General features: G+C 42.8%; 1 protein-coding gene across 3 annotated transcripts in view; it reads right to left on the bottom strand.

Moving 5' to 3' along the window:
* Positions 1-24582, bottom strand: part of LOC111957830 (major facilitator superfamily domain-containing protein 3) — a 29482-nt gene continuing 4900 nt past the window's right edge. For all 3 annotated transcript variants that reach the window (XM_023978853.2, XM_023978852.1, XM_023978854.1), the window contains exons 3-6: positions 16060-16207; positions 9558-9658; positions 7805-7914; positions 1-1449 (exon numbers count right to left, since the gene is read on the bottom strand). In XM_023978853.2, coding sequence (XP_023834621.1) covers positions 1246-1449; positions 7805-7914; positions 9558-9658; positions 16060-16207 — 563 coding nt within the window. In that variant the 3' untranslated portion in view covers positions 1-1245. The remainder of the gene's footprint in view (positions 1450-7804; positions 7915-9557; positions 9659-16059; positions 16208-24582) is intronic.

Here is a 24582-nt window from a genome sequence, read left to right on the forward strand (position 1 = left end):
AACAGAGATTTGGGTAGCAGCTTTATTTTTGTGCCAGTCTCTCAGCATGTGTCAGAGACGGGGGGTGTGCTTTGCAACAAATGCTTTACATTAGAGTGGGCTTGGCTGCATTGGTCACAGTGACCCCGCTATTCATGCCAATTCATAACATGGCTGCTCTGGTTCTATGTCCCCATGGCTGTCCCTATCTGAAACTGCCTAGGTCCTGTGTCACCTCCCTGACCTGTCATCCCTGTGACTACCGGTTATATTATCATTCAGCCATCACAATGAGAGATATGGTCATCAAAAGACAGATGGTATTCGATCGGTGTGAGGCATTGGCTGAGTATTTGTGTTGCTTTCCCAGTAGATGCCTCTCGCCAGTCCAATGAACCGTTAGTGCACAAAAAGCAGGCACCACAATCTAAGTTGCTTCAGCTGGTGTATGTTTGAAGCCCACTAAAAAGTGATTCGATAAGGTGCGTGTTATTTTTAAGAACTTTACACATAACAGAAACAAGTAATAACAGCAGGTAGTTGAAAAACTAGCAGCAGTAGTCTATGTAACATAAAAAATAAGTATTTTTCCCCCTCCAGAATCCATAAAAAATACCTGAATCCATAAAAAAAAAAAATTCATCCAATCCTTGATAACTTGCCACCATGCATTATGTAAGGCTATAGTTTCCTAATTGCGCTAACTAACCTAGACTAGATGACGCTGTGTAATGGTTTAAGCTAGCTATCTCTAATCAAAATCGTACTCGAGCTAGCAAATGTTGTACTATACAGCTCACTAGGCTCTTCTGCATGTCTTACAGAGGTAGTAGGGATTCGTAAACGTCGCCACAGAACTAGTGCAATGGCAAACTGATAAGACATATAGAACCTTCCTCGCTGGCTCATCCCTGGCTAAGTATTACTGCTGGCTTAAGTTTTATTGCTGGCTTGGCATATATGAAAATGGCTCAGATGGTATGTCCTCCAAAAAATCTGGAAAAACCTGGAAAAATCTCCAACCCCACACCCACCTTGTTAAACGACTCAACTGATCATCGACACCTTGAATAGCTTGATCAGACATGTTAGCACTGGGCAATTAAAAACTGCATGCACACTGTATTACTCTCAAAGAAAGGGGGTTGGGGACCACTGAGTGAGAGGGATTGTGTTGGCAAAGATCATTGCTGGTTTGGAKGKGGGGRKGGGGGGGGTGCTAAAGCAGGTACATAAGGGATGGTTGAGCTGTTGGGGAAGAGCTGATCACTTGGGCTGTTCTTTGAGCTGTTCCCTGAGGGCCCCGGTATCCGTGGCCCTCCAGACGTGGAGGGCTGTACCGGCCGAGAGAACCAGGAAGAGGAGGAAGGCGGTGGGGTAACCCACCCAGTCCACCAGACCACCCGCCAGGGCACTGAACATCAGCTTCCCCAGTACCTCCAGAGTGGACAAGAAACTGTAGTGGGTGGCCTGTAGGGAGAAGAGGAGAGGGGAGAGAGGAGAGGGTTAAGTAGGGGCGAGGGCAGAGAGAGAAAAAATAACTGGACTCGGGTGACATTTCTGTCTTGGGTATGTGGTCATCTACTTGTCTTTTAACTGGATTTCACAACAAAAATCAGTGGGGAGACAAACTCCCACAAAAAAGGAGGAGGGACAGGAGGCAGAGAAAAGGAAGGAAATACTACAGAAGAAGAAAGGAACCAAAAGAAGAATTGAAGAGGGAGCCGGAATGATAAAGCTTGAGATTTTTGTCTCCAATGTGTGGATGGAGGCCAGCTGGTGAGGGGTATCTGGGTCCAGGCCTGCAGGCTCTTAGAGGGAGAGAGGAGAGGAGAAAGAGAGAGAAAGAGCAAGAGAGCGAGACCAGACCAACACAGATTACCTAACATCCCAGACTCTACCTCTCAGGCCCACAGCAAGACAACATAACTAACGCAGATTCGTGGGTCTCCACCCTCTACCGACACCTACACGCGGCGCAACCCTATTCCATACACTCATGTGTTTACGCCAACAGACATACAGACTTCAAGTGTGCCAATGTTGGTATTTGGAACCATTAATATTAGTATTTTCAAAAAGCGTAAAAAATGAATTTTAACCACTTTAAAATTGGACATACAGCAACAATTGCAAAGCTTACTACATTAAATGACACATTTTAAAAGCCCATTTCATAGAGAATGTCACAAACTGGACTATCTTTAGCAATTTACTTGGAAGAGATGGTGATTGGGTCTAAATAGCTGTATGGTATTTGGTAGTCTAGCGGTTAAGAGCGTTGGGCCAGTAACCAAAAGGTCGATGGTTCGAATCCCCAGCCGACTAGGTGAAAAATCTGTTGATCTGCCCTTGAGCAAGGCACTTAACCCTAATTACTCCTGTAAGTCACTCTGGATAATAATGTGTACTACAATGTAAATTCTGTGTAAATTCTCCCAAAAGTCAGACTCTTTTCGCAATTTTCTACAGATACATCTGCATTCACCACATTTAGTGTGGTTATCCTTAGATATATTCTCCGGAATTGTTGATATGTTGTCAATTTTCTATTCTCGATAACATTTTCTTTGGAAAAATGCACTTCAGCATTAAACAGATCGAAAGATTAAAAAAGTATTTATGGACAGGTCCGGTCCTGGAGTGTCTTAACAGAATGAAACAAAAATATTTAGGCATACTTCATCCAGTGTACAGAAAAAAGAATTTGAGCGAAATACAAATAGGTGCATATTTAAATGAGACATGGCCTCATTTGCATATCTGTAAAAAATATTTCAGAAAAAAATGGTAATACAAAAAATTATTGGTGTTTCTACATTCAACTGGTAAAAGTTGATTGTGATATCATTAAGGGTAAACAAGTACCCTACGAGTGTGGTGCCTGGCCTTAACCCACCTCCGCAAATGAAACTATGTAAACTACTAACCACTTAACAAAATTGATTTATTTCAGCACAAAACACTAAAGCATCCGCTGTGGCATGCATAGTTATCAGTACAGTGCTGGCTACGCCTAAATCCACATGATCAAAGTGAAAGGAACCTAACTCAATAAGAGGCGTAGGTTGCCGTGGAAATCATTGTTGAATGATTACGGTGAGCAGATGACTTAGATTATTAAAACTTTGTGCGGTGAAAAGGCCTTCGTTCGTTGTGCCTTTGACGCCGTGTAATATAGCTCCTGTGTGGCTATGAGTAACTTAACCAGTTACCTGACTCGGACAAATGTCACTGGTGGCAAAATGGGCAAGCTGTAAAGGAGACATTTCCCAGGCATCTTTGCTGGGTCTCAGTAGAGTCCAGTGCTGGGTTGAACCGGGTTCACACAGCCGGAGCGCCTGTAGACCCGAGTTAAGTGAAGTGCTTTTATTCGAGCGAACTTGTTTAAGGGATTCCGTTTCTCTCTCCTGGGCCCTCGACAAGCACTCATGGTATCAGCTTTCTGTCACTGGATATGACCTTAAAATAACAGGCAGCTATATGTGTCATGAGAACATTTCAAATTAACCCCGGAGGTTATCGTCTGTCTTTATCATCAAGGATTTGTGATGAGCTTTGTTTCATTAGGTTTTTCTTCCTTAATTGCCCAGACACAGCCTTGTATCCTCCTTGGTGTAGCTTTCCTTGTCGTCGACTCCTTGGTAGAACCGAGGCAACTCATCACCTTCAGAATTGATTGAGTGATGTTTGAGAGGCTGCAAACGGATCACCTCCAGGCAGCGATGGCCCAGTTTGAGTGGGACAAAAAAAGTTATGTCAAAGAAGAGGGGGAGAGAGAGAGAGATGAAAAAGGAGAGAATGAGAAAGAGAGAAAAAGGGAGAGAAAAAGAAAAGGGCTTGTCAGTCCCAGATGACGGGTGGGTGTTGTTGCTTTGAGAAGGGCTACCAGTCCTGCCTGTTGACACCACAGGATATGACCTAACTCCATAGAATGAGCACTTTAAAAAGAGAACAGTTGGGAAAGCAGAGAGGGAACAGAACAGAGCAGGTTAGCCTGGTCTCTTTGTTGTGTTTGTTCACAGCCAGGAGTTTCTGTTTCGTTGGCTTACATAACAGACCACCCCTGTGGCCGCGACGGGGTCCGGAGAATCACGTCTTCTTAGGTAGAAGCCTCTCCTCCAAGCTGAGGTAAATGGCTGAGAGCTACACTGTGTAAATGTGTGCATGACCTTCAAAATGTGGGGCACCAACAAAAATGTAAACAATGGAGCAAATGCATCCCTATGACATTTTCACATTCCATGAGAGCATCTTTAAGTATTAAAACATGTTTTCAAGCTGAATATAATTTGTTTCTCACACCTAGGACCTGATTTGGCCATGGGAAATGATGTTCTAGGTGTTACTTTTCTTTACATCTGAACGGTGTAGCCGGGAACAAACGCGTTACATTCATTTCTGGAACTAGGTATCTTTTATGTATTTTCTTAAGATTCCACCTACGCCTCTGTGAAAATGTCGCCTTTCATCTAACCAGCTTCGGCAAGGATTAAATCATGAATATTCTATTGTTGTCCAACACCAAACTTGTCCTTGTCGTTATGAAAAAGTATAAACACAAAAACGACAGTCTAAGTCTGCATGACATCGCAGCAGCCTGGTCCAAATAGCATAGCTACCTGCTCCATCTTTGCACCCCACAAAAAAACCTTCAGTTTAAAAATGTCAATCTACCAAGCAAGGCAACTAAAAATAGGCAGAGCAAACCTGTTTTGGTGATTTCTGGTACACTATATGACCAAAAGCATGCAGACACCTGCTTGTCGAACATCTCATTCCAAAATCATGGGCATTAATATGGAGTTGGTCCCCCCTTTGCTGCTATAACTGCCTCCACTCTTCTGGGAAGGCATTCTACTAGATGTTGAAACACTGCTGCGGGGACTTGCTTCTATTCAGCCACAAAAACATTATGCCTGGTTCGCAGTCGGCGTTCCAATTCATCCGAAAGGTGTTCGATGGGGTGGAGGTCAGGGCTCTGTGCAGGCCAGTCAAGTTCTTCCACACCAACCTCGACCAACCATTTCTGTATGAACCTTGCACATGGGAGTATTGTCATGCTGAAACAAGAAAGGGCCTTCCCCAAACTGTTGCCACAAAGTTGGAAGCACAGAATCTTATAGAATGTCATTGTATGCTGTAGCGTTAAGATTTCCCTTCACTGGAACCAAGGGGCCTAGCCCGAACCATGAAAAGCAGTCCCAGAGCATTATTCCTCCTCCACCAAACTTTACAGTTGGCACTATGCATTGGGGCAGATCGTGTTCTGTGGCATCCGCCAAACCCAGATTAGTCCGTCAGACTGCCAGATGGTGAAGCGTGATTCATCACTCAAGAGAACGCGTTTCCACTGCTCCAGAGTCCAATGGCGGCGAGCTTTACACCACTCCAACGTTGCTCGGCATTGCGCATGGTGATCTTAGGCTTGTTTGCTGCTGCTCGGCCATGGAAACCCATTTCATGAAGCTTCTGCTGAACAGTTCTTGCGCGGACGTTGCTTCTCGAGACAGTTTGGAACTCTGTAGTGAGTGTTGCAACCGAGGACAGACGATTGATACACTCCGCATTTTTCAGCACTCGGTGGTCCCGTTCTGTGAGCTTGTGTGGCATATCACTTGCTCCTAGATGTTTCCACTTCACAATAACAGCACTTACATTTGACCGGGGCAACTCTGGCAGGGCAGAAATTTGACAAACTGACCTGTTGGAAAGGTAGCATCCTATTACGGTGCCACATTGAAAGTCACTGTGCTCTTCAGTAAGGCCATTCTAATGCCAATGTTTGTCTATGGAGATTGCATGGCGGTGTGCTCAATTTTATACACCTGTCAGCAACGGGTGTGGCTGAAATAGCTGAATCCACTAATTTGAAGGGACGTCCACATACTTTTGTATATATAGTGTATTTCAAAAAAACATTTTTGGACTCATTCAGCAGTTTTGACCTCTACCTACAATACCATTGGAAATTGCTGTTGAAAGTAAAATTTATATTCCTAAAACTTCAGTTGAAAATGATGAAGTTGCTGCTTCCTGTTCATAAGACATATTGATAATATAAAAACAGTTTTAATGTGTCCAAATTAATAAGCTATTAATAAACAATGATGATTCCGTGAAGCTGCCATCAAGGAAAGGGGAACAAATCTCTTTTTCTTAGTTCAACAAACTTCAACAAATCAGGACCCGCCATAGGATATCACCAGTGACAACGGTTGGCTGCTATTTAAGTGAGAGTTTGACTGTCAAGTCCGCTTATTGGTGTGTGGCCAGCGACTTTTAAAGAGAGATCGTCCCAAACTACACGTACCATTTGTGAAAGAAAAGGAAAGAAAAGTCCTGCGACCCCCAGCGAATATGACAAAAATCAGCTTTACGAAACCCAAGATATTGGTCTGTTTTAAGCTACTGATCTTGTGTCATAGTGCTGACTATAAACTTTTATACTAACATTACCAATCTGAGGTAAAAAGGATGTGGTTAAGATGTCAGCTTGTGTAATGTAGTAACACATACTGTCCACATGGAAAGTAGCGTCATTTACATTAATTAGACATGGCAAAATATTTCAATATCTTAATTTAAGATGATCGTAAATGAAGCAAATTCAAATTTTTTCAATGATCAAATATTTCTCACTAGTTTAACCATTTAGAGAGAAAAGAAACAGTCACAACTAAACCAAGTGCTCTAGACTAGAGCAGCCATAGGATCTGTGCAGCAGCCAGAACTTTTAACGTCCCTACTACATTTTAAGCCATTTTCTATTTAGACAATGTTTTGGTTCGGATTAAATGGATTACATTGAGATTTTGTGCCACTGATCTACACACAATACCGGACAATGTCAAAGTGTTCACAAATATATTTAAAAAAAAAAGCTGAAATGTCTTGGGTCAAGAAGTATTCAAACCCTTTGTTATGGCAAGCCTAAATACATTCAGGAGAAAATTACATTGCATTCGGAAAGCATTCAGACCAGTTGACTTTTTCCACATTGTTACGTTACAGCCTTATTCTAAAATGGATGACATTTTTTTCCGCCCTTATGAATATACACACAATACTCCATAATGACAAAGCAAAAACGGGTTAAGACATTTTTGTAAATGTACAACTGAAATATCACATTTACCTAAATATTCAGACCCTTTACTCAGTACTTTGTTGAAGCACCTTTGGCAGTGATTAGTGCCTCGAGTCTTCTTGGGTATGACGCTACAAGCGTGGCACATCTGTATTTGGGGAGTTTCTCCCATTCTTCTCTGCAGATCCTCTCAAGCTCTGTCAGGTTGAATGGGGAGCGTCGCTGCACAGCTATTTTCAAGTCTCTCCAGAGATGTGTGATCGCGTTCAAGTCCAGGCTTTGGCTGGGCCACTCAAGAACATTCAGAGACTTGTCCCAAAGCCAATCCTGCATTGTCTTGGTTCGGTGTTTAGGGTTGTTGTCCTGTTGGAAGGTTAACCTTCGCCCCAGTATGAGATCCTGAGCGCTCTGGAGCAGGTTTTCCTAGATCTGTGCCATGACACAATCCTGTCTCAGAGAATTCCTTCGACCTCATGGCTTGGTTTTTGCTCTGGCATGCACTGTCAACTGTGGGGCCTTATATAGGCAGGTAGGTGTCTTTCGAAATCATGTCCAATCAATTGAACTGACCACAGGTGAACTCCAAATCAAGTTGTAGAAACATCAATGATGTTCAATGGAAACAGTCTCAAAGCAAAGGGTCTGAATACTTTTTAAAATAAGGTATCTGTTTTACATTTTTTCTGAAGGCACTGTAGGCACTGGATTGACAGGTGTGTAGAGAGTGGCTCTTACCTGTACACTCTCCTCCGCTCTCTGTGTGCAGTGCATCATGGTCGTGAAGGTGAGCGTGGTGATGAGGCCGCCCAGGAAGTGCTGAACGCTCAAACTCAACACAGCCATAACTGAGGGGCACAAACACAGCCTGAGAAACAGCCTTGACACGTCTCAATATCAACACAATTGCACAATGTTGCGAGACATTACGGCACGTCCAGTTCTACATTAGTGCTATTTAAATCTCCCTTTTCGCTCAGAAATTCCTACTGGATGGATGGTGTGAGGAGAGCTCTGTGGCACAACGTGCATCAGAGGAGACTGATCTGTTGCTGAACAAAGGTAGAAGTGGGGGGTGGGGGGCGCGTCTCCTCGCATTCCCCCGATCAAGTCGTTCCCTCTCAGGAGAAGAGAGCAGAACACAGGCAACACAGAGCATCTCTCAGCTCCCACTGACGGTGAATTATTCACCGGAGATGTCGAGTTTTGCTGAATAAGACTTCTCCATTTCATAAGATTCAGAGAGCGAGACACTAACTCAGCTCATCAGAGTGAGAGAAGGGGGCACTCATGTAATATTAAGAATTTTGCGGCAAAACATTGTCACATTTTTTTATCTTTGACATCACAAGAGGGAGGCCTCCACTTCCAGAGGTTTCCAGAGTGAACAGCTCAACAAAGGTTCAAACAGGTCACACAGAGAGCTTCTGTTCTTCGTTCAGCTTTCCTTCATTTGCATGAGATTAAAACGGAGAGCAAAGAGGGGGGGGATCTGAGATTTGTAGATCTACAAAGATATTCTAGTGTATCCTAGCAGTGAATCCCTTTCATTCTTTTTTGACAACAATAATTATTTGAACCCTTGGCTGGGGAGCACGCATGGCTTATGGGCTAATGCAAAATACTGAATGGACTTTGGGACGGCAGGTTGCCTAGTGGTTAGAGCGTTGGGCCAGTAACCGAAAGGTTGATAGATCGAATCCCCGAACTGACAAGGTAAAAATCTGTTGTTCTGCCCCTGAACAAGGCAGTTATATCACTGTTCCCCGATAGTCCGGCATTGTAAATAAGAATTTGTTCTTAACTGACTTGCCTAGTTAAATAAAGGTTAAATAAAAAATATATATAAAAAAATTGAGTATCATATGTGCGTGTTTTATGTATAGACCTAAATGTGGATGGCCACACATGACACAACGTGTTATTTGTTTTGCCATGGGGACAGGGCATGTGGGGTTAGAGGATGCAACCTGGACGTCCATGAATCGGCATATGCCAACGTGAGTAGATTACCTTGTAAACAACGGTCGGACATTTTGGACGCAGTCCCGTATACCTCAGTGCCGCATTTGTGGACGCATGCTATGGGTATCCGGTAAAGTCCATCCCTTGCAGCTTTCATGTACAAAAGCGGATCGATCTGGGAGAGCTGTGCGTCTGTATATTCTGTGGGTCTAATATCTAATATGTATATTCTGTGGGTCTAATATTCATAGCTACCTGTATGAGTCAGTGAGGTTACATCGAGGTGCCTGCCTTCATTCATCAGTCCCACAGTCACCTGCTCCCACATCGTAAAAGGAAAAAAAGATATCGAGCTACGGATGGACAAATAGATGTGGCTAGAGGGGGACTGGGGACGTGCGTGTAAGTCGAGATCAGTGGCTAAGGAAAGGCTGGTTAGAGTCAATGATGTACTGTATGCCCATGGTTAGTGGGTGAACTGATGCCTATGCTGCCTAGTCAAGAGTGCGGTCGGGTCTTCTCTCACCTTTCATGAGTGGGGAGGGTTCCAGCACAGTCAGGAGGGAGCTCTGGAACACCATGCTGACCGTCCGCATTACAAACACCCGCCTCATCAGAGAGCCAATACTGTGGAGACACACAAAGACAAACAACCAGTCACACTCTTAGAAATAAAAAGGTTCCAAAAGGGTTATTTGGATGTCCTCAAAGGGGAAACCTTTTTGTTTCCTGGTAAAAAACATTTTTGGCTCCATGTGTGGAAAGGGTTGTACATGGAACCCAAAACGGTTCTACTTGGAACCAACAAGTGGTCTCCTATAGGGACAGCTGGAGAACCCTTTTAGGCACAAAATTGTGCTAAGAGTAGACAAATGCAATTTGACACACACACACACACACACACACACACACACACACACACACACACACAGATAAAAAATACTGTGGAGTATGTGCATGCTAACAAAAACAAACACGATATTTCCCCTCTACAGTAGCTCACACAAGTGAGTGCATGCACACACACGACGTGTTGCCAGACGCTAATCGATTCCCTGATAGTCTAAGAGCTTTGTCTCCCGGTGGGCATGGCTCATGTGGTAATCAATAACCTAAGGACCTCCCCAGCGTGGAAGTGAATTAATGACCATCAGGACACTCACCCTCTTAGAGCAGTGTGCGTTGTGTGTGTGTGTGTGTCACCTAGGGATTACCACTGTGGCAATCATTCTCCAAAAGGTCCCTGTCAATCAGACGAACCTGGCCCGTGTCACTGTCTGATATCTGAAATCTATACAACCCATCTGACATTGACCTTACCACAGCTTAGTTTGAACTCAGGCTAATGTGAGCATACAGTTGGGTTCATAAGCATTCACCCCCCTTGGATTCCTTCACATTTTATTGTGTTACAAAGTGGGATTAAAATGGATTTAATTGTCATTTTTTTGTCAACGATCTACAAAAATACAATGTAATTATCATGTCTTAAAAATGTATGTAAAATGAAACACTAATATACCTTCATTAGATAAGTATTCACACCCCTGCGTCAATACAAGTTAGAATCACCTTTGGCAGTGATTACGAGTCTTCTTGGGTAAGTCTCTAAGAACTATAAGAACTCTAAGAATATTAGCCTATTATTCTTTTCAAAATTCTTCAAGCTCTGTTAAGGTGTTGGGTGTCATGGCTAGAAAGTCACTTTCACGTCAAGCCATAGATCTTCAAGCAGATTTACGTCAAAACTGTAACTTTGCCACTCAGGAACATTCATTGTGTTATAGGTTATTGTCCTGCTGAAAGGTGTATTCCTCTACCAATGTCTGATTAAAAGCAGGTTTTCCTTGAGGATTTTGCCTGTGCTTAGCTCCATCTCGTTTATTTTTGTCCAGCATATCCATACCATGATGCAGCCACCACCATGCTTGAAAATAAGGAGGCGGTTACACAGTGATGTGTCACGTTTGGATTTGCCCCAAACATAATGCGTCACATTTATTCCTTTGCTGTGTTCTCCTGCCTTATAACTTTAGTTCCTTGTTGGATACACGATTCCTGTTTTGGAATATTTTTTATTCTGTATATTTATATTGTTATTTTCATGTAATTATTGTAAAGTAACTACAATGTTGTTGATCCAGGTCTCCCATCACAGCTATTGAACTCTGTTACGGTTTTAAAATCACCACTGGCCTCATAGCGACATCCCTGAGTAGTTTCCTTCCTGTCCTGCAGCTCAGTTCAGAAGGACGACTGTATCTTTGTTGTGTGTGGGTGGTTTAACACATAATCTACAGCATAATTATTAACTTGACCATGCTTAAAGAGCTATTCAAAGTCTGATTTGTTATTGTTACCCATCTACCAATCACTATCCTTCTTCATGAGGCTTTCGATATGCTCCCTGGTCTTTGTAGTTGAATCTGTGCTTGAAATTCAATACTTGACTGATGGACCTTACAGATGCTGTATGTATGGGGGACAGAGGAAGGGGTAGTCATTCAAAAATCATGTCAATCCCTGTTATTTCACACAAAGTGAGTCTATGTAACTTATGTGATTTGTTAGGCAAAATGTTACTCCTGAACTAGTTTAGGCTTGCCTAAACAAAGGGTGTGAATAATTATACTATATTTTAGTTATTTCATTTTTATTAATTTGTAAACGTTTGTAGAATATTCTTTTCACTTTGACATTATGGAGTATTTTGTGTAGATCAATGAAGGAAAAAAAAGCACAATTAAATAAATTTCTATACCACTTCGCAACAACAATTTTTTTTTTTAAGGGACGGATCTACAAACTATCCAAAAATGGTATATCAAAAAGAATCTGTCTCCTTCTGTCCATTCTATCAGTCTGTAAGCCTACAGGACCTACAGGGTCCTTCCAACCTGAAAACCAATCTGCTATCATTCACATGCTAAAGACATTCTTTCCCTTCGTTCATTATTCCCTCCCTTCTCAATGACACTCTTTGAAATCTGTCTCTCTGGGGAGTTGCCGTAGTGATGGGGCGAGAGAGGAGAACCTGCCTCGCTACTGACACCTCACACGGGCCGGGCTGCGATACCATATAGGCTCTCGGGTTGCCGATGGCGATCTGTGTGAGGCAGTCAGTCTCTGACCACTCAGGCGTTTCTGATGGGGCCCAGGATAAGCGTCCAAATGAGCTTTTAGAGCATTGAAACGGCCTGGTGGATAGGCTTTGTGTAATGTGTGTGTGTGTGTGTGTGTGTGTGTGTGTGTGTGTGTGTGTGTGTGTGTGTGTGTGTGTGTTGGGACATGGGGGGACAGGGATGGGAATCACTCTGTGGGAATCTGGACTGAGTGTACAGTGTCAGGTGAACGCACCTCCGTGTGTGAAAATGTGACAATTCTACCGGAGTCCTTTACAAGAAAGAAAGACAGAAAGAGGGAGAAAGACAGAAAGAGGAAGAAAGACAGAAAATAAAGAAGTACCCCCAAAAATATGACAGAACTTTTGTGAAAGAGATTTCAAACAAAAAGTGTTTGGACTTCTTATTTTACAGGTAGTGTGAGAGAACCTCAGGGCAAGCTGTGCAGACTTTTTAATACAAAGACAATATATTGCTATTCTCTTCATATAGAGCATATTTCAGATCGACGCTAATGGCAGTATTAAGCAATAAGGCCCGAGGAGGTGTGGTATAGGGCCAATATACCATGGCTAAGGGCTGTTTAGGCATGACGCAACGCGGACACTAATAACGTATTTAGAGCAATAAAACAAAATGTTTTGTCATACCCGTGGTATACGATCTGAAACACCATGGCCTTCAGCCAATCAAAATTCAGGGCTCAAACCACCCAGTTGATAATTATCATTAACCCATCTAGCTTTGTGATGGATGGACATGGTGCTGTGTGATCCACGCTAAAGCCTTGTGTGGGGAAATACATACGCAATGTTATTTATAGATTGCATTACATCTCATGTGCCGAGGGCGGAAGCTATAATGTGAAGCTATGGGCAGATGTGTGGTCTTATGCAATGCAGGATTAGTTCGGGTACTGTATGTGCTGTAATGGTAATTGCTGAAACTGTAAGGTTAAGTAGCAATTGAAAGGACAACTTAAAGCGCTACAGCTGAGGCACGGTAGTGATATTGTGTGTACAGTGATAACTGCTTAATGACTTCAGCCCGGCTTTGATGTGCAGGTGCTATATTTCAAAACGTACACCACATGGCCATACGTATGTGGACAACCCTTCAAATTAGTGGATTTGGCTATTTCTGACCTGCTAGAGATGCCCCGGTCAACTATAAGTGATGTTATTGTGAAGTGGAAATGTCTAGGAGCAGTAACAGCTCAGTTGCGAAGTGATAGGCCACACAAGCTTACAGAACAGGACCACAGAGTACTGAAGCGCGTAAAAATGGTCAGTCCTGGGTTGCAAACACTCACTCCCGAGTTTCAAACTGAGCTTCATGAAATTGGTTTCCATGGAAAAGCAGCCGCACAAAAGCCTAAGATCACCATGCACAATGCCAATTGTCGGCTGGAGTGGTGTAAAGCTTACCGCCATTGGACTTTGGAGCAGTGGAAACATGTTCACTGGAGTGATGAATCATACTTCACCATCATCTGGCAGTCCGACGGACGAATATAGGTTTGGCAGATGCCAGGAGAACGCTACCTGCCCCAATGCATAGTGACAACTGTAAGGTTTGGTGGAGGAGGAATATTGGTCTGGGTCTGTTTTTCATAGTTCGGGCTAAGCCCCTTAGTTTCAATGAAGGAAAATCTAAAAACTACAGCAAACAATGACATTCTAGACGATTCTGTGCAACAGTTTTGGGAAGGCCCTTTCTTGTTTCAGCATGATAATGCCCCCGTGCACAAATTGAGGTCCGTATAGAAATATTTTGTTGAGATCAGTGTGGAAGAACTCTGGCCTGCACAGAGCCCTGACCTCAACCCCATCGAACACCTTTGGGATGAAATGGAACACCGACTGCGACCCAAGACTGAGCTCGCAACATCAGTGCCCGACCTCACTAATGCTGTTGCTGCTGAATGGAAACAAGTCCCAGCAGCAATGTTCCAACATCTAGTAGAAAGCCTTCCCAGAAGAGCGGAGTCTGTTATAGCAGCAAAGGGGGGGACCAACTCCATATTAATGCCCATGATGTTGGAATGAGATGTTCGACAAGCAGGTGTCCACATACTTTTGTAGTATACAGAACAAGTCAAAAGTCTGGACACACCTACTCATTCAAGGGTTTTTCTTTATGTTTGACTAATTTCTACATTGTAGAATAATAGTGAAGACATCACAACGATGAAATAACACATATGGAATCATGTAGTAACAAAACAAAGTGTTAAACATTTCAAAATATATCTTATTTTTTTAAATTTTTGCCTTGACAGCTTTGCACACTCTAAGCATTCTCTCAACCAGCTTCACCTGGAATGCTTCTCCAAGAGTCTTGAAGGAGCTCCCACATATGCTGAGCACTTGTTGGCTGCTTTTCCTTCACTCCGCGGTCCAACTCATCCCAAACCATCTCAGTTGGGATGAGGTCAGGTGATTGTGGAGGCCAGGTCATCTGATGCAGCACTCCATCACTCTCCTTCTTGGTCATATAGCTCTTACACAGCCTGGAGGTGTGTTGGGTCATTGTCCTCTTGAAAAACAAATGATAGTCCCACTAAGAGCAAACCAGATGGGGTGGCGTATCGCTGCAGAATGCTGTGGTAGCCATGCTGGTTAAGTGTGCCTTGAATACTAAATAAATCACTGACAGTGTCACCAGCAAAGCACCTCTCCTCCATGCTTCACGGTGGGAACCACACATCTACTCTACGTCTCACAAAGACACGGTTGGAAAAAAAAATCTCAAACTTGGACTTTCCACCGATCTAATGTCCATTGCTTGTGTTTCTTGGCCTAAGCAAGTCACTTATTCTTTTGGGTGTCCTTTAGTAGTGGTTTCTTTGCAGCAATTTGACCATGAAGGCCTGATTCATGCAGTCTTCTCTGAATAGTTGATGTTGAGATGTGTCTGTTACTTGAACTCTGTGAAGCATTTATTTGGGCTGCAATTTCTGAGGTGCAGTTAACTCAAGGCAAATGGTGGCTACTTTGAAGAATATCAAATATATTTTGATTTATTTCATAGTTTTGATATCTTCACTATTATTCTACAATGTAGATAATAGTAAAAATAAACAAAAATCCTTGAATGAGTAGGTGTGTCCAAACTTGTGACTGAACTTCAGGCTATTGGTAGAAGAAAAGATGAGTTAAACTTACACTATGAGTGACATTTTGCACAGAAAAAAAAAATCTGAGTTGTAGGCTATTGTTTGTGATCTTTGATCTCTTAAAAAAAAAAAAAGACAATTTCTATTGACCTAAACAGAAGTTGTTGATTATTGGTGGATGGTTTTGCATTATCAGCTGTAGAAGTTACAGGGCCTAGTGTTTCTGTTGGGGCCCGTCTCCTTGCCTCTCTAAGAAATATTGGAGGCTACACAGCATCTCCCCATGCTGCCATCATACCACACATTTCACACTGGGGGGGCCACACACAGAGACAGAGAGACAGATAGAGAAAGAGAGCGAGAGAGAGGCGCTACACACAGCTCTGAGGGCTGTGTTCACTTCCATTAAAACACACATACGCAAATGCACGCACGCATACACACATATACACCACAGTGTGTGGAGTGGAGGTGATGTGATATCTGTGCCACAGAAAGGGATGCTTCTGAGACATGTGAAGCTGAAATGGGCACTGTAGATAAACAGATTATTTTAAAACAGCTAGTGAGTATTTCAAATTAGTTACAAAACAAGTTATGGAAGCATTTGAGTTAGGGAAAACTGAAATCAGAATGTTGCCCCTGAACGCTACCAGGGGCGTGTTGCCCCTGAACGCTACCAGCGGCGTGTTGCCGCTGAACGCTACCAGGGGCGTGTTGCCGCTGAACGCTACCAGGGGCGTGTTGCCGCTGAACGCTACCAGGGGCGTGTTGCCGCTGAACGCTACCTGAACTGAGAGAGCAGCAGGCCGCCGAGGGAGGAGCCACAGATGGAGAAGCCCATGGCGATCACGCCGTTCCAGAACCCCAGCTCGCGTGCTGTCATGTGATTGTCCAACAGGAAAAGAGGGAACATGGTCACCGCTCCCTGCTCACCTATGGGTGGAGAGAGAGAGAGAGAGAGAGAGAGAGGGGACAACAGTTAGAGTTACGGTTAGGAGGAGTTAGGCTTAGACACTTTACGCAAATCAGTTCATCTGTAATTCTATCTACAACACAGTCCCACGTGAACTACGATGGATTAGCCATTGTAGGGGGAAAAAAACACACAAAAACATCTACAATCCACCTTCCTGTGACAGAGCTATTCAAACGATAAAAGGAGGAAGAAGACAATAGTGTATTCCTTCCATGTGAATGTAAGACAACTCCAATGTTCTTAAACACGGTGACAGTGCACAAAGTAGTTCAACTGCTTAATAGACTGACTGGACACTGTTATAGTAGTGCTGACATCTTTTCTAAACGAAACAGCACACACTATTCCTAGATAGTGTCAATAATAGATGTTCAACCGGAAAAATTATATCCTCTGCCATTTTTATAAAGGGGGGGGGGGGGGGGGGGGGGCGACAGAAAAACGCAAAACTTCCTCACACAACAAGTCTCAGTCACAGAGCTCTCGGTTGAAATAAAAGTTTTGTCAGGCAGACAATTGTCTTTCTGTCGCTGTGTGGCGTCAAAGACGGGATAACGTACTGCCGAGCGACAGTGTAAAATATTCAGCGCCACCGCCATTATTAATGGAGAGTGACTTCACAGAGACAGGAAGACTGAGCGCTGAGTGACAGCTCAGAGACTACTGTCAAAGAGACGACGACACACAGCCACAACTTGGCCAGGAGAAAAACAAAAATAGACGGGGGAGAGAGAGAGAGAGAAAGCCCTTCACATGAAATGGAGAAGGAAATCAAAGAGTTCAGAGAAGATGGTGAAAACCCCCCCGGCGCGCGGGAACACTGCGACAATGCACGCGTAAACGTTCTGACAACGCTGTGTGACAGCCCAGCTAAGTGTGTGGCAGGAGAATGAGTGGGATAAACAGAGGTTGCGGTGATGACATATTCATCACATTCAGCAGCTACATCTCCTATGTCTGTCTCTACAAGGCAGATCTAACATACAAGCTATTCATCTACATCTCTATTGTCTGTTCCACAAGGCAGATCTTAACATCAACAGCTATTCATCTACATCTCCTATGTCTGGTCTCCACAAGGCAGATCTAACATCAACAGCTATTCATCTACCTCTCCTAATGTCTGTCTCTACAAGGCAGATCTAACATCAACAGCTATTCAGCTACATCTCCTATGTCTGTCTCCCACAAAGGCAGATATAACAATCAACAGCTATTCATCTACATCTCCTTGTCTGTCTCTACAAGGCAGATCTAACATCAACAGCTATTCATCTACATCTCATAATGTCTGTCTCCACAAGGCAGATATAACATCTACATCTCCTATGTCTGTCTCCACAAGGCAGATCTAACATCAACAGCTATTCATCTACATCTCATATGTCTGTCTCCAAAGGCAGATCTAACATCAACAGCTATTTCATCTACTCACTATTCCCACCATCATCAGTTTTAAAACCTGGGAAACGTTTTAACATCCAACGGTGTAGTTAGTTTGACCATTACGGCAAGACTTTACTTAAATGGGCAATCTGTGATTGCCACATCCCATTTTTGACTTGTAAATTTATTGATATACACCCATTGATTCCTGAAGAATATAACTTATAACTCATGGACTTAGTTCAATTGTCTAAAATATAATATAAGCTTGATTGACTTCTTGGTTTTGTAAGCAATGTAGATTTTAAACACTGTATAGCCTCAAAATATGGTTATCAATATAAATGTGGAGCTCATGGATGGTCAGTCCTTGTAATTATATACATTTAAGAGTGGCTACATTTCTCCAACCCCATCGCTCATCTATTTAATAACAAAACACTGACGGGGTAGGACGCTTTGCTGTTCATGGAACTGCAGATTGCCCTTGAATAGCCTGCAGGAATAATGGTTTAAAAACACAATATAAGCACTATAAGCCCTTATAATGTGTAATAAACCACAAACCACAGACTACTGTTGCGGTTCATGCTTCCTACACCAAGTTCTTGATTCTTTACCGGTGATTCGGTCTTCAGTGTTCAGTGCTGAAAATCCATGCAGACAAACACAACAAGGCTGATTATTCATTTTTATAAATACTCTCAAAGCAACAATTGTCATTTTCAGAGGGGATTTCATTAGGCATCCACAAAGAAGAAACTAGTTGAGAGGGGGGGTAAGGGAGTAAGATAGTGACAGAGGGGGAGAGACAAAGAGAGAGAGGGGGTGAAACAGAGACAAAGAGAGGGGGTGAAACAGAGAGAGAGGGGTGAAACAGAGAGAGAGGGGGTGAAACAGAGAGAGAGACAGAGAAAGGGAGAGACAGGAGGAGACACAGAGAGGGAGACACAGAGACAGAGAGAGAGGGAGAAACACACAGAGACAGAGGAAGAAAGACAGAGGGGGAAAAGGTGGAGAGAAAAAGAGAGGAGTAAGGTAGAAAGACAGAGACAAAAATAATGGATTAAGAGAAAGCCAGAGAGAGGGGTAAGGGAGAGAGAGTGAGAGAGAGAAAGGGGGGTAAGGGAGAAACAGAGAGAAGGGGTAAGGGAGAGAGACAGACATGGTTTGGGAAAGGGAGAAATAAAGAGGGGAAGGGATGAGGAAAGAGAAGAAAAACATTCAAGTGTGAGAGGGTGAGGAATTTGGTGCAGGGGGGCGGGCAGAGGAGGGCTGACAGGTTGCTGATGGAAAATGAGAGGTGTTTGTGTGTGTACGAGAGAGAGAGCGAGAGAGCGAGCAGGGGGATCAGCATGAGAGGGGAGGAGGGTTGAAGGGTCAATGAGGACACAGAAGGATCACAGAGTGGTCACATGAAGCTCAGACAGAAGAGGCCAGGATCAGAGGGGATCACAGACACTTGGGAGAAAACAACAAGCCACAACCCACCCTGGGGACACGATACAGAGAGAACCAGTAAAACACAAATCTACAGTACATAAACCATCCATAGAGAATAGAGACCCCACACACTCACATGACCAGCTCTACTGACTAACTAACAGCTATCCCTACAGGTCTGCAGGGTGTCACAGAGTTTGTTGACCACCTAAAGGACTAGGGTGAAGCATGGGAAAAATACTGTGTGTGTGGCTATTGATCAAGCGTAAAAGCAAGGCAACTTGAACCCCAACCCCCAGAAGGGTCACTTTGCTAAAATGCTCTTATGTTACCAACTACGTTTTACTCCCATAACCACATGAACTATAACCAATGTTCCCTCTCATTTTTTTCAGCACGGGGCAAATTTCAGGTCTGCTGAAAGCAAACTTCAAGTTCATGAAAATGTTGTGCATTTACTGTGAACACTGAGACTGTACCCGCTTTAAGTTAAAGTTTTAACAGTGGCCAAGTAGGCTATTTGATCATAACGTAGGCCGACCAGATGCCAACCATAAAAAACAATGGAGAAAATGCATCCCATAACATTTTAACCTGGAAATAGCTGTTCTATCATTCAATTCTGATTAAAGATGTTTTTCTAATTTCTCTCCCTCACGAGGAGGAAGTATGATGAAAGTTAACAGAAGTAAAAGGTAAACCTACTAATGAGTTGTATTTTTACTGATATCAAGTTTGTTTATGAAGTGATTAAAACGTAATAATTCTTATTTAAACAAATCAGTAACGGAATTACTGCAATTGAATTGGCTACAATGAGACAGAGTAGTCACAAACCACAGTTGGGTCGCATGCTACAGTCCTCCCTTCTACTGGCATACTGTTATGTTCAGCTCATTACTGCTTTCTTTTCGCTTTTTGTCATCTGGTGGTCAAAGCATGTCACCTCTCCCGGCTCTTACTGATACCATGACACCTACCACCATCCTCTTTCCATTTCCTGTAACAAGCATCCTCACCCACTGAGTAGCGACTGACACGGACGGCCATGGACGTTGAAAAGTAGTTGTAATTTGGTCAGTCCACCCTGGGGGGGGGGGGGGGGGACCAAATCTGAACCAATCATAGACGTCCATGTTTCACAAGTTTGGACTGCACAGTAATGTACAGTATTATACCACGGGTGGTTCTAATCCCGAATGCCGAAGGGTTAAAACCGCATTCCAGCCAGTGTCTATTCCACAAGTTAATACCAGCTAAATCTATGACATTAAAAAGCCTATTTACTCTGTTCCATCTGACTGCGCAATCCACTGTCTCATCAGGCCAGCCAGGCACTTTATAAAATTGGTCTCCACTATAAAAAAGCATCTAGACATTACCTCATTTCTTTTAGACAAACATTTGGTTTTCAACAGCGGAGATTTGTATAAACGTTTCTGTCGGTCTGTCCGACGTTTGCAACATGGTTTAAAAATTCTAATTCGATCTCCAGGTGTCCCATAGTAATGAATGTTTCGGGAGTCGGGATGAGACAGACAGGCAGCTTTTCTCAGTCAGTCGAAATCATGAATCAGCATAATGTTTATGGATATGTCAATTGAAAAAAAAGGTCAAACGAAACCAAGCGCAGGTAGTTTGCAGTCTTTCCAGCTTCCATTTGAAGCGATTGTGTTAGTTGTGTTGTTGGCTAGCTCCTCTGAACAACAGTGTCCTGACGAGAGAACATATTTTCTATGCCAAGCGAAATTGTGCCTAACTAGCTCATTATTATGGATGTATCCAAATAAATGTCACTAGAAAACATCTTAAACAAATGCTACTGTTGTTATTCTGTCTGCACTGTTTGACGTGACTGTAAGTTAGCCGTAGTTGGCTAGCTAGCAAGCAAGGGATAAGAACGTTACCAGCCAGTACGGCAATGGAACATTTAGAACGAACAACTGGGCCGCGTCCATAGATACAGAACAAAAAGACAATGACAGGGTCGCGTCTGTGGCAACCAGACAAACAACCAGCCGGCTTAGGAAGCAACCCTAGATGTGACGGGACTATACCTTGTGGAAGGATGAAATAGTATGAATAAATATCAAATAAGCGTTAAATAAATTGTCAAATCATTATTTGAATATGTTGGTAACCCGTTGTATAAAAGTGATAATACCCTCCAAGCCGGTGTTTGGAGGAGATATTGGCAAGGTTTGCCGAACCGAGACAACACCATTGCCAATATATCCTCCAAACACCAGCTTCTCGGGCATTATCAATTAAGTAGAGCACAGTACATAAAAGTACAGTACTGTACAGTAGAAATCAGTACTGTACAGTAAGGCACACTAGAGTATTCAACATAATGTAGGGAAGGGAGTTTGAAATAATTTCACTATTAGAATAGTATCATGAATTTTTGTTGGATATTCGAAATGCATGTAGTTTGAAACGTATGTTTTTAACCTATTGACCTAAGCACTGCTGCGCGAGGGCTAGAGGCTGGCACACTATTGCTGTAGCTACGGAGGGGCGGTGTGTGTGAGATGGGAGTGAGCAGACGGAGAGAGAGCGAGAGACGCACGCCAAGGTAACTTGGCTACAGCCAAGACGAGCTAACTTTTAGCAGCCACGATGTTGTTTATCATCCCAGTGCCCGTCTTGACTGGAGTAGCCTAAAGAAGCTAATTGAGGCCCCATTCAGATAAAACAGTAATTTTATTCAATCTTGTATTGCATTAGTGAACTCTCACTCCACTTCCTACACATTGAGCCCCTTTGTCCCTTTGATTGGCCAACAGAAACAACCATCTACACACGTCCACAGGTGGGCTACTGATTAAAAAAATAATAATAATAATAATACACGTCATAAAAACAACATTGAAAAGTTTTATTAAATTAAATCATTTGAAATATCATGGTATATCCTTGTGTGTAACAATGTCACATGGATGTTTTAATTTAGAAAAAGCCCTTTCAGTGTTAAAAATAGGCCTAAATAGTTTTTTCTTGCAAAAATGAACTCATAAGAATTGGAACACAAACGCTAGTTCGGAAATTTGACTAACTGTGCCCATCCCGCAGTATAATGTACTGTATTTTACTGTAAAGAACATATCTACTTTACTGTACTCTACTGAACTCCACTGCGATGTCCAAACTTGTGAAACACAGACGTCTATGATTGTTTCAGATTTGATCTGGTCCGGACCAACCAAATGTGGTCTTGTATGGGGGCAGAGCTCATTACAATAATAGCCAGTGAGTATAATAATACTCAAATATGCAAAATAAGGATATTGCCGATTTCTACCTTTGTGTACCTATTCAGGATACATCACCATGAAGAGAATGACATTCATAATTATGCATTTCTATAAAAGTACAGATCAGAGACCCATGATGTAATTCCGTTACCGGATGTAAATCCACTTCACCTACCGTAGATCAATAACCAAAACAAAAAAATATCAAATTTGAGGTGTCATAGCTGACACCCCATTCTTTCTGCAGGCATCTTTGAATCTCAATTCAGAGCAGATATTTAACAGTTTTCTGGAAACGTGGTCACAAACTGAGGGAGACATTACCGTAATTATGTAATCAAACATTGCATCTGCAAAGTTCTTACAGTAAATGTGTTTTTGTGAAATTTGTGTAAATTGTTCAACGTAATCTTTGTGCATAGAGTTATATGGTTTGTTCAACTTTGAAATCAATGGTTTTTGTTAGGCAGCCCTACTAGTGTACTGTCCAATGATGTAACGTACCGGTCAAAGCTTTTTTCAAACTATTTTCTACATTGTAGAATTATAATGAACACATTAAAGCTATGAAATAACACACATGGAATCATGCAGTAACCAAAAAAGTGTTAAACAAATCAAAATATATTTTATATTTGAGATTCTTCAAAGTATCCACCCTTTGCCTTGATGATAGCTTTGCACACTCTTGGCATTCTCTCAACCAGCTTCATGAGGTAGTCACCTGGAATGCATTTCAATTAACAGGTGTGCCTTGTTAAAAGTCCATTTGTGGAATTTCTTTCCTTCTTAATGTGTTTGAGCCAATCAGTTGTGTTGTGATAAGGTAGGGGTGGAATACAGAAGTTAGCCTTATTTGGTAAAAGACCAAGTCCATATTATGGCAAGAACAGCTCAAATAAGCAAAGGGAAAGGACAGTCCATCATTACTTTAAGACATGAAGGTCAGTCAATGAGGAACATTTCAAGAACTTTCTTCAGGTGCAGTTGCAAAAATCATCAAGCGTTATGATGAAACTGGCTCTCATGAGGACCGCCACAAGAAAGCAAGACCCAGAGCTACCTCTGCTGCAGAGGATAAGTTCATTAGAGTTAAATGCACCTAAGAAATTGCAGCCCAAATAAATCCTTCACAGAGTTCAAGTAACAGACACATCTCAACATCAACTGTTCAGAGGAGACTGTGTGAATCAGGCCTTCGCGGTCTAATTGCTGCAAAGAAACCACTACTAAAGGACACCAATAAGAAGAAGAGACTTGCTTGGGCCAAGAAACACGAGCAATGGACATTAGACTGGTGGAAATCTGTCCTTGGTCTGATGAGACCAAATTTGTGATTTTTGGTTCCAACCGCCATGTCTTTGTGAGACGCAGAGTAGGTGAACGGATTATCTCCAAGTGTGGTTCACACAGTGAAGCATGGAAGAGGTGGTGTGGGGGTGCTTTGCTCGTGACACTGTCTGTGATTTATTTAGAATTAAAGGCACACTGAACGAGCATGGCTACCGCAGCATTCTGCAGCGATACGCCATCCAATCTGGTTTGCGCTTAGTGGGACTATAATTTATTTTTCAACAGGACAATGACCCAACACACCTTCAGGCTGTGTAAGGGCTATTTGACCAAGGATAATGATGGAGTGCTGCATCAGATGACCTGGCCTCCACAATTGGTTACTACATGATTCCATATGTGTTATTTCATAGTTTTTATGTATTCACTATTATTCTACAATGTAGAAAATAGTAAAAATAAAGAAAAACCATTGAATGAGTAGGTGTGTCCAAACTTTTGACTAGTACTGTAAATATATGGGTTGACAAAGCAAGCAAACACTGACAAGGCAATCCAGGGGAGCAGTGTTATGTACAACCAAACATGGCCACTGGTGGGTTTGCTTTACAAATAAAACCTCTGGGGGAACCCCACCCACAGTATTGGAAAAGTCATGTTATACCATCCTAATACTGTCCTCTCTCTTTAGGCCTCTATCCACCCCTTCTTTTTGCCTTTATCCACCCCTTTCTATGTATCTCTCTGGGCACCATGTGGTGGTTCTTCATTAATTCATCGCCCCCTTCAGCCTCCCTGCAGTCCTCTTTCTCTCTGGAAATTAAACCCCACACCCTGCACTACTCTCTCCCCCCACTTACCAACCACAAACCCCCCTCTCGCCGCCTCACCACGCTCTGCCATCATCTCTCCTGTGTCACACAGGCGATCCTCCTAATCCAACCTACGGCTGT

The sequence above is a fragment of the Salvelinus sp. IW2-2015 genome, linkage group LG33 (assembly GCF_002910315.2).
Source record: "Salvelinus sp. IW2-2015 linkage group LG33, ASM291031v2, whole genome shotgun sequence".
NCBI lineage: Eukaryota > Metazoa > Chordata > Actinopteri > Salmoniformes > Salmonidae > Salvelinus > Salvelinus sp. IW2-2015.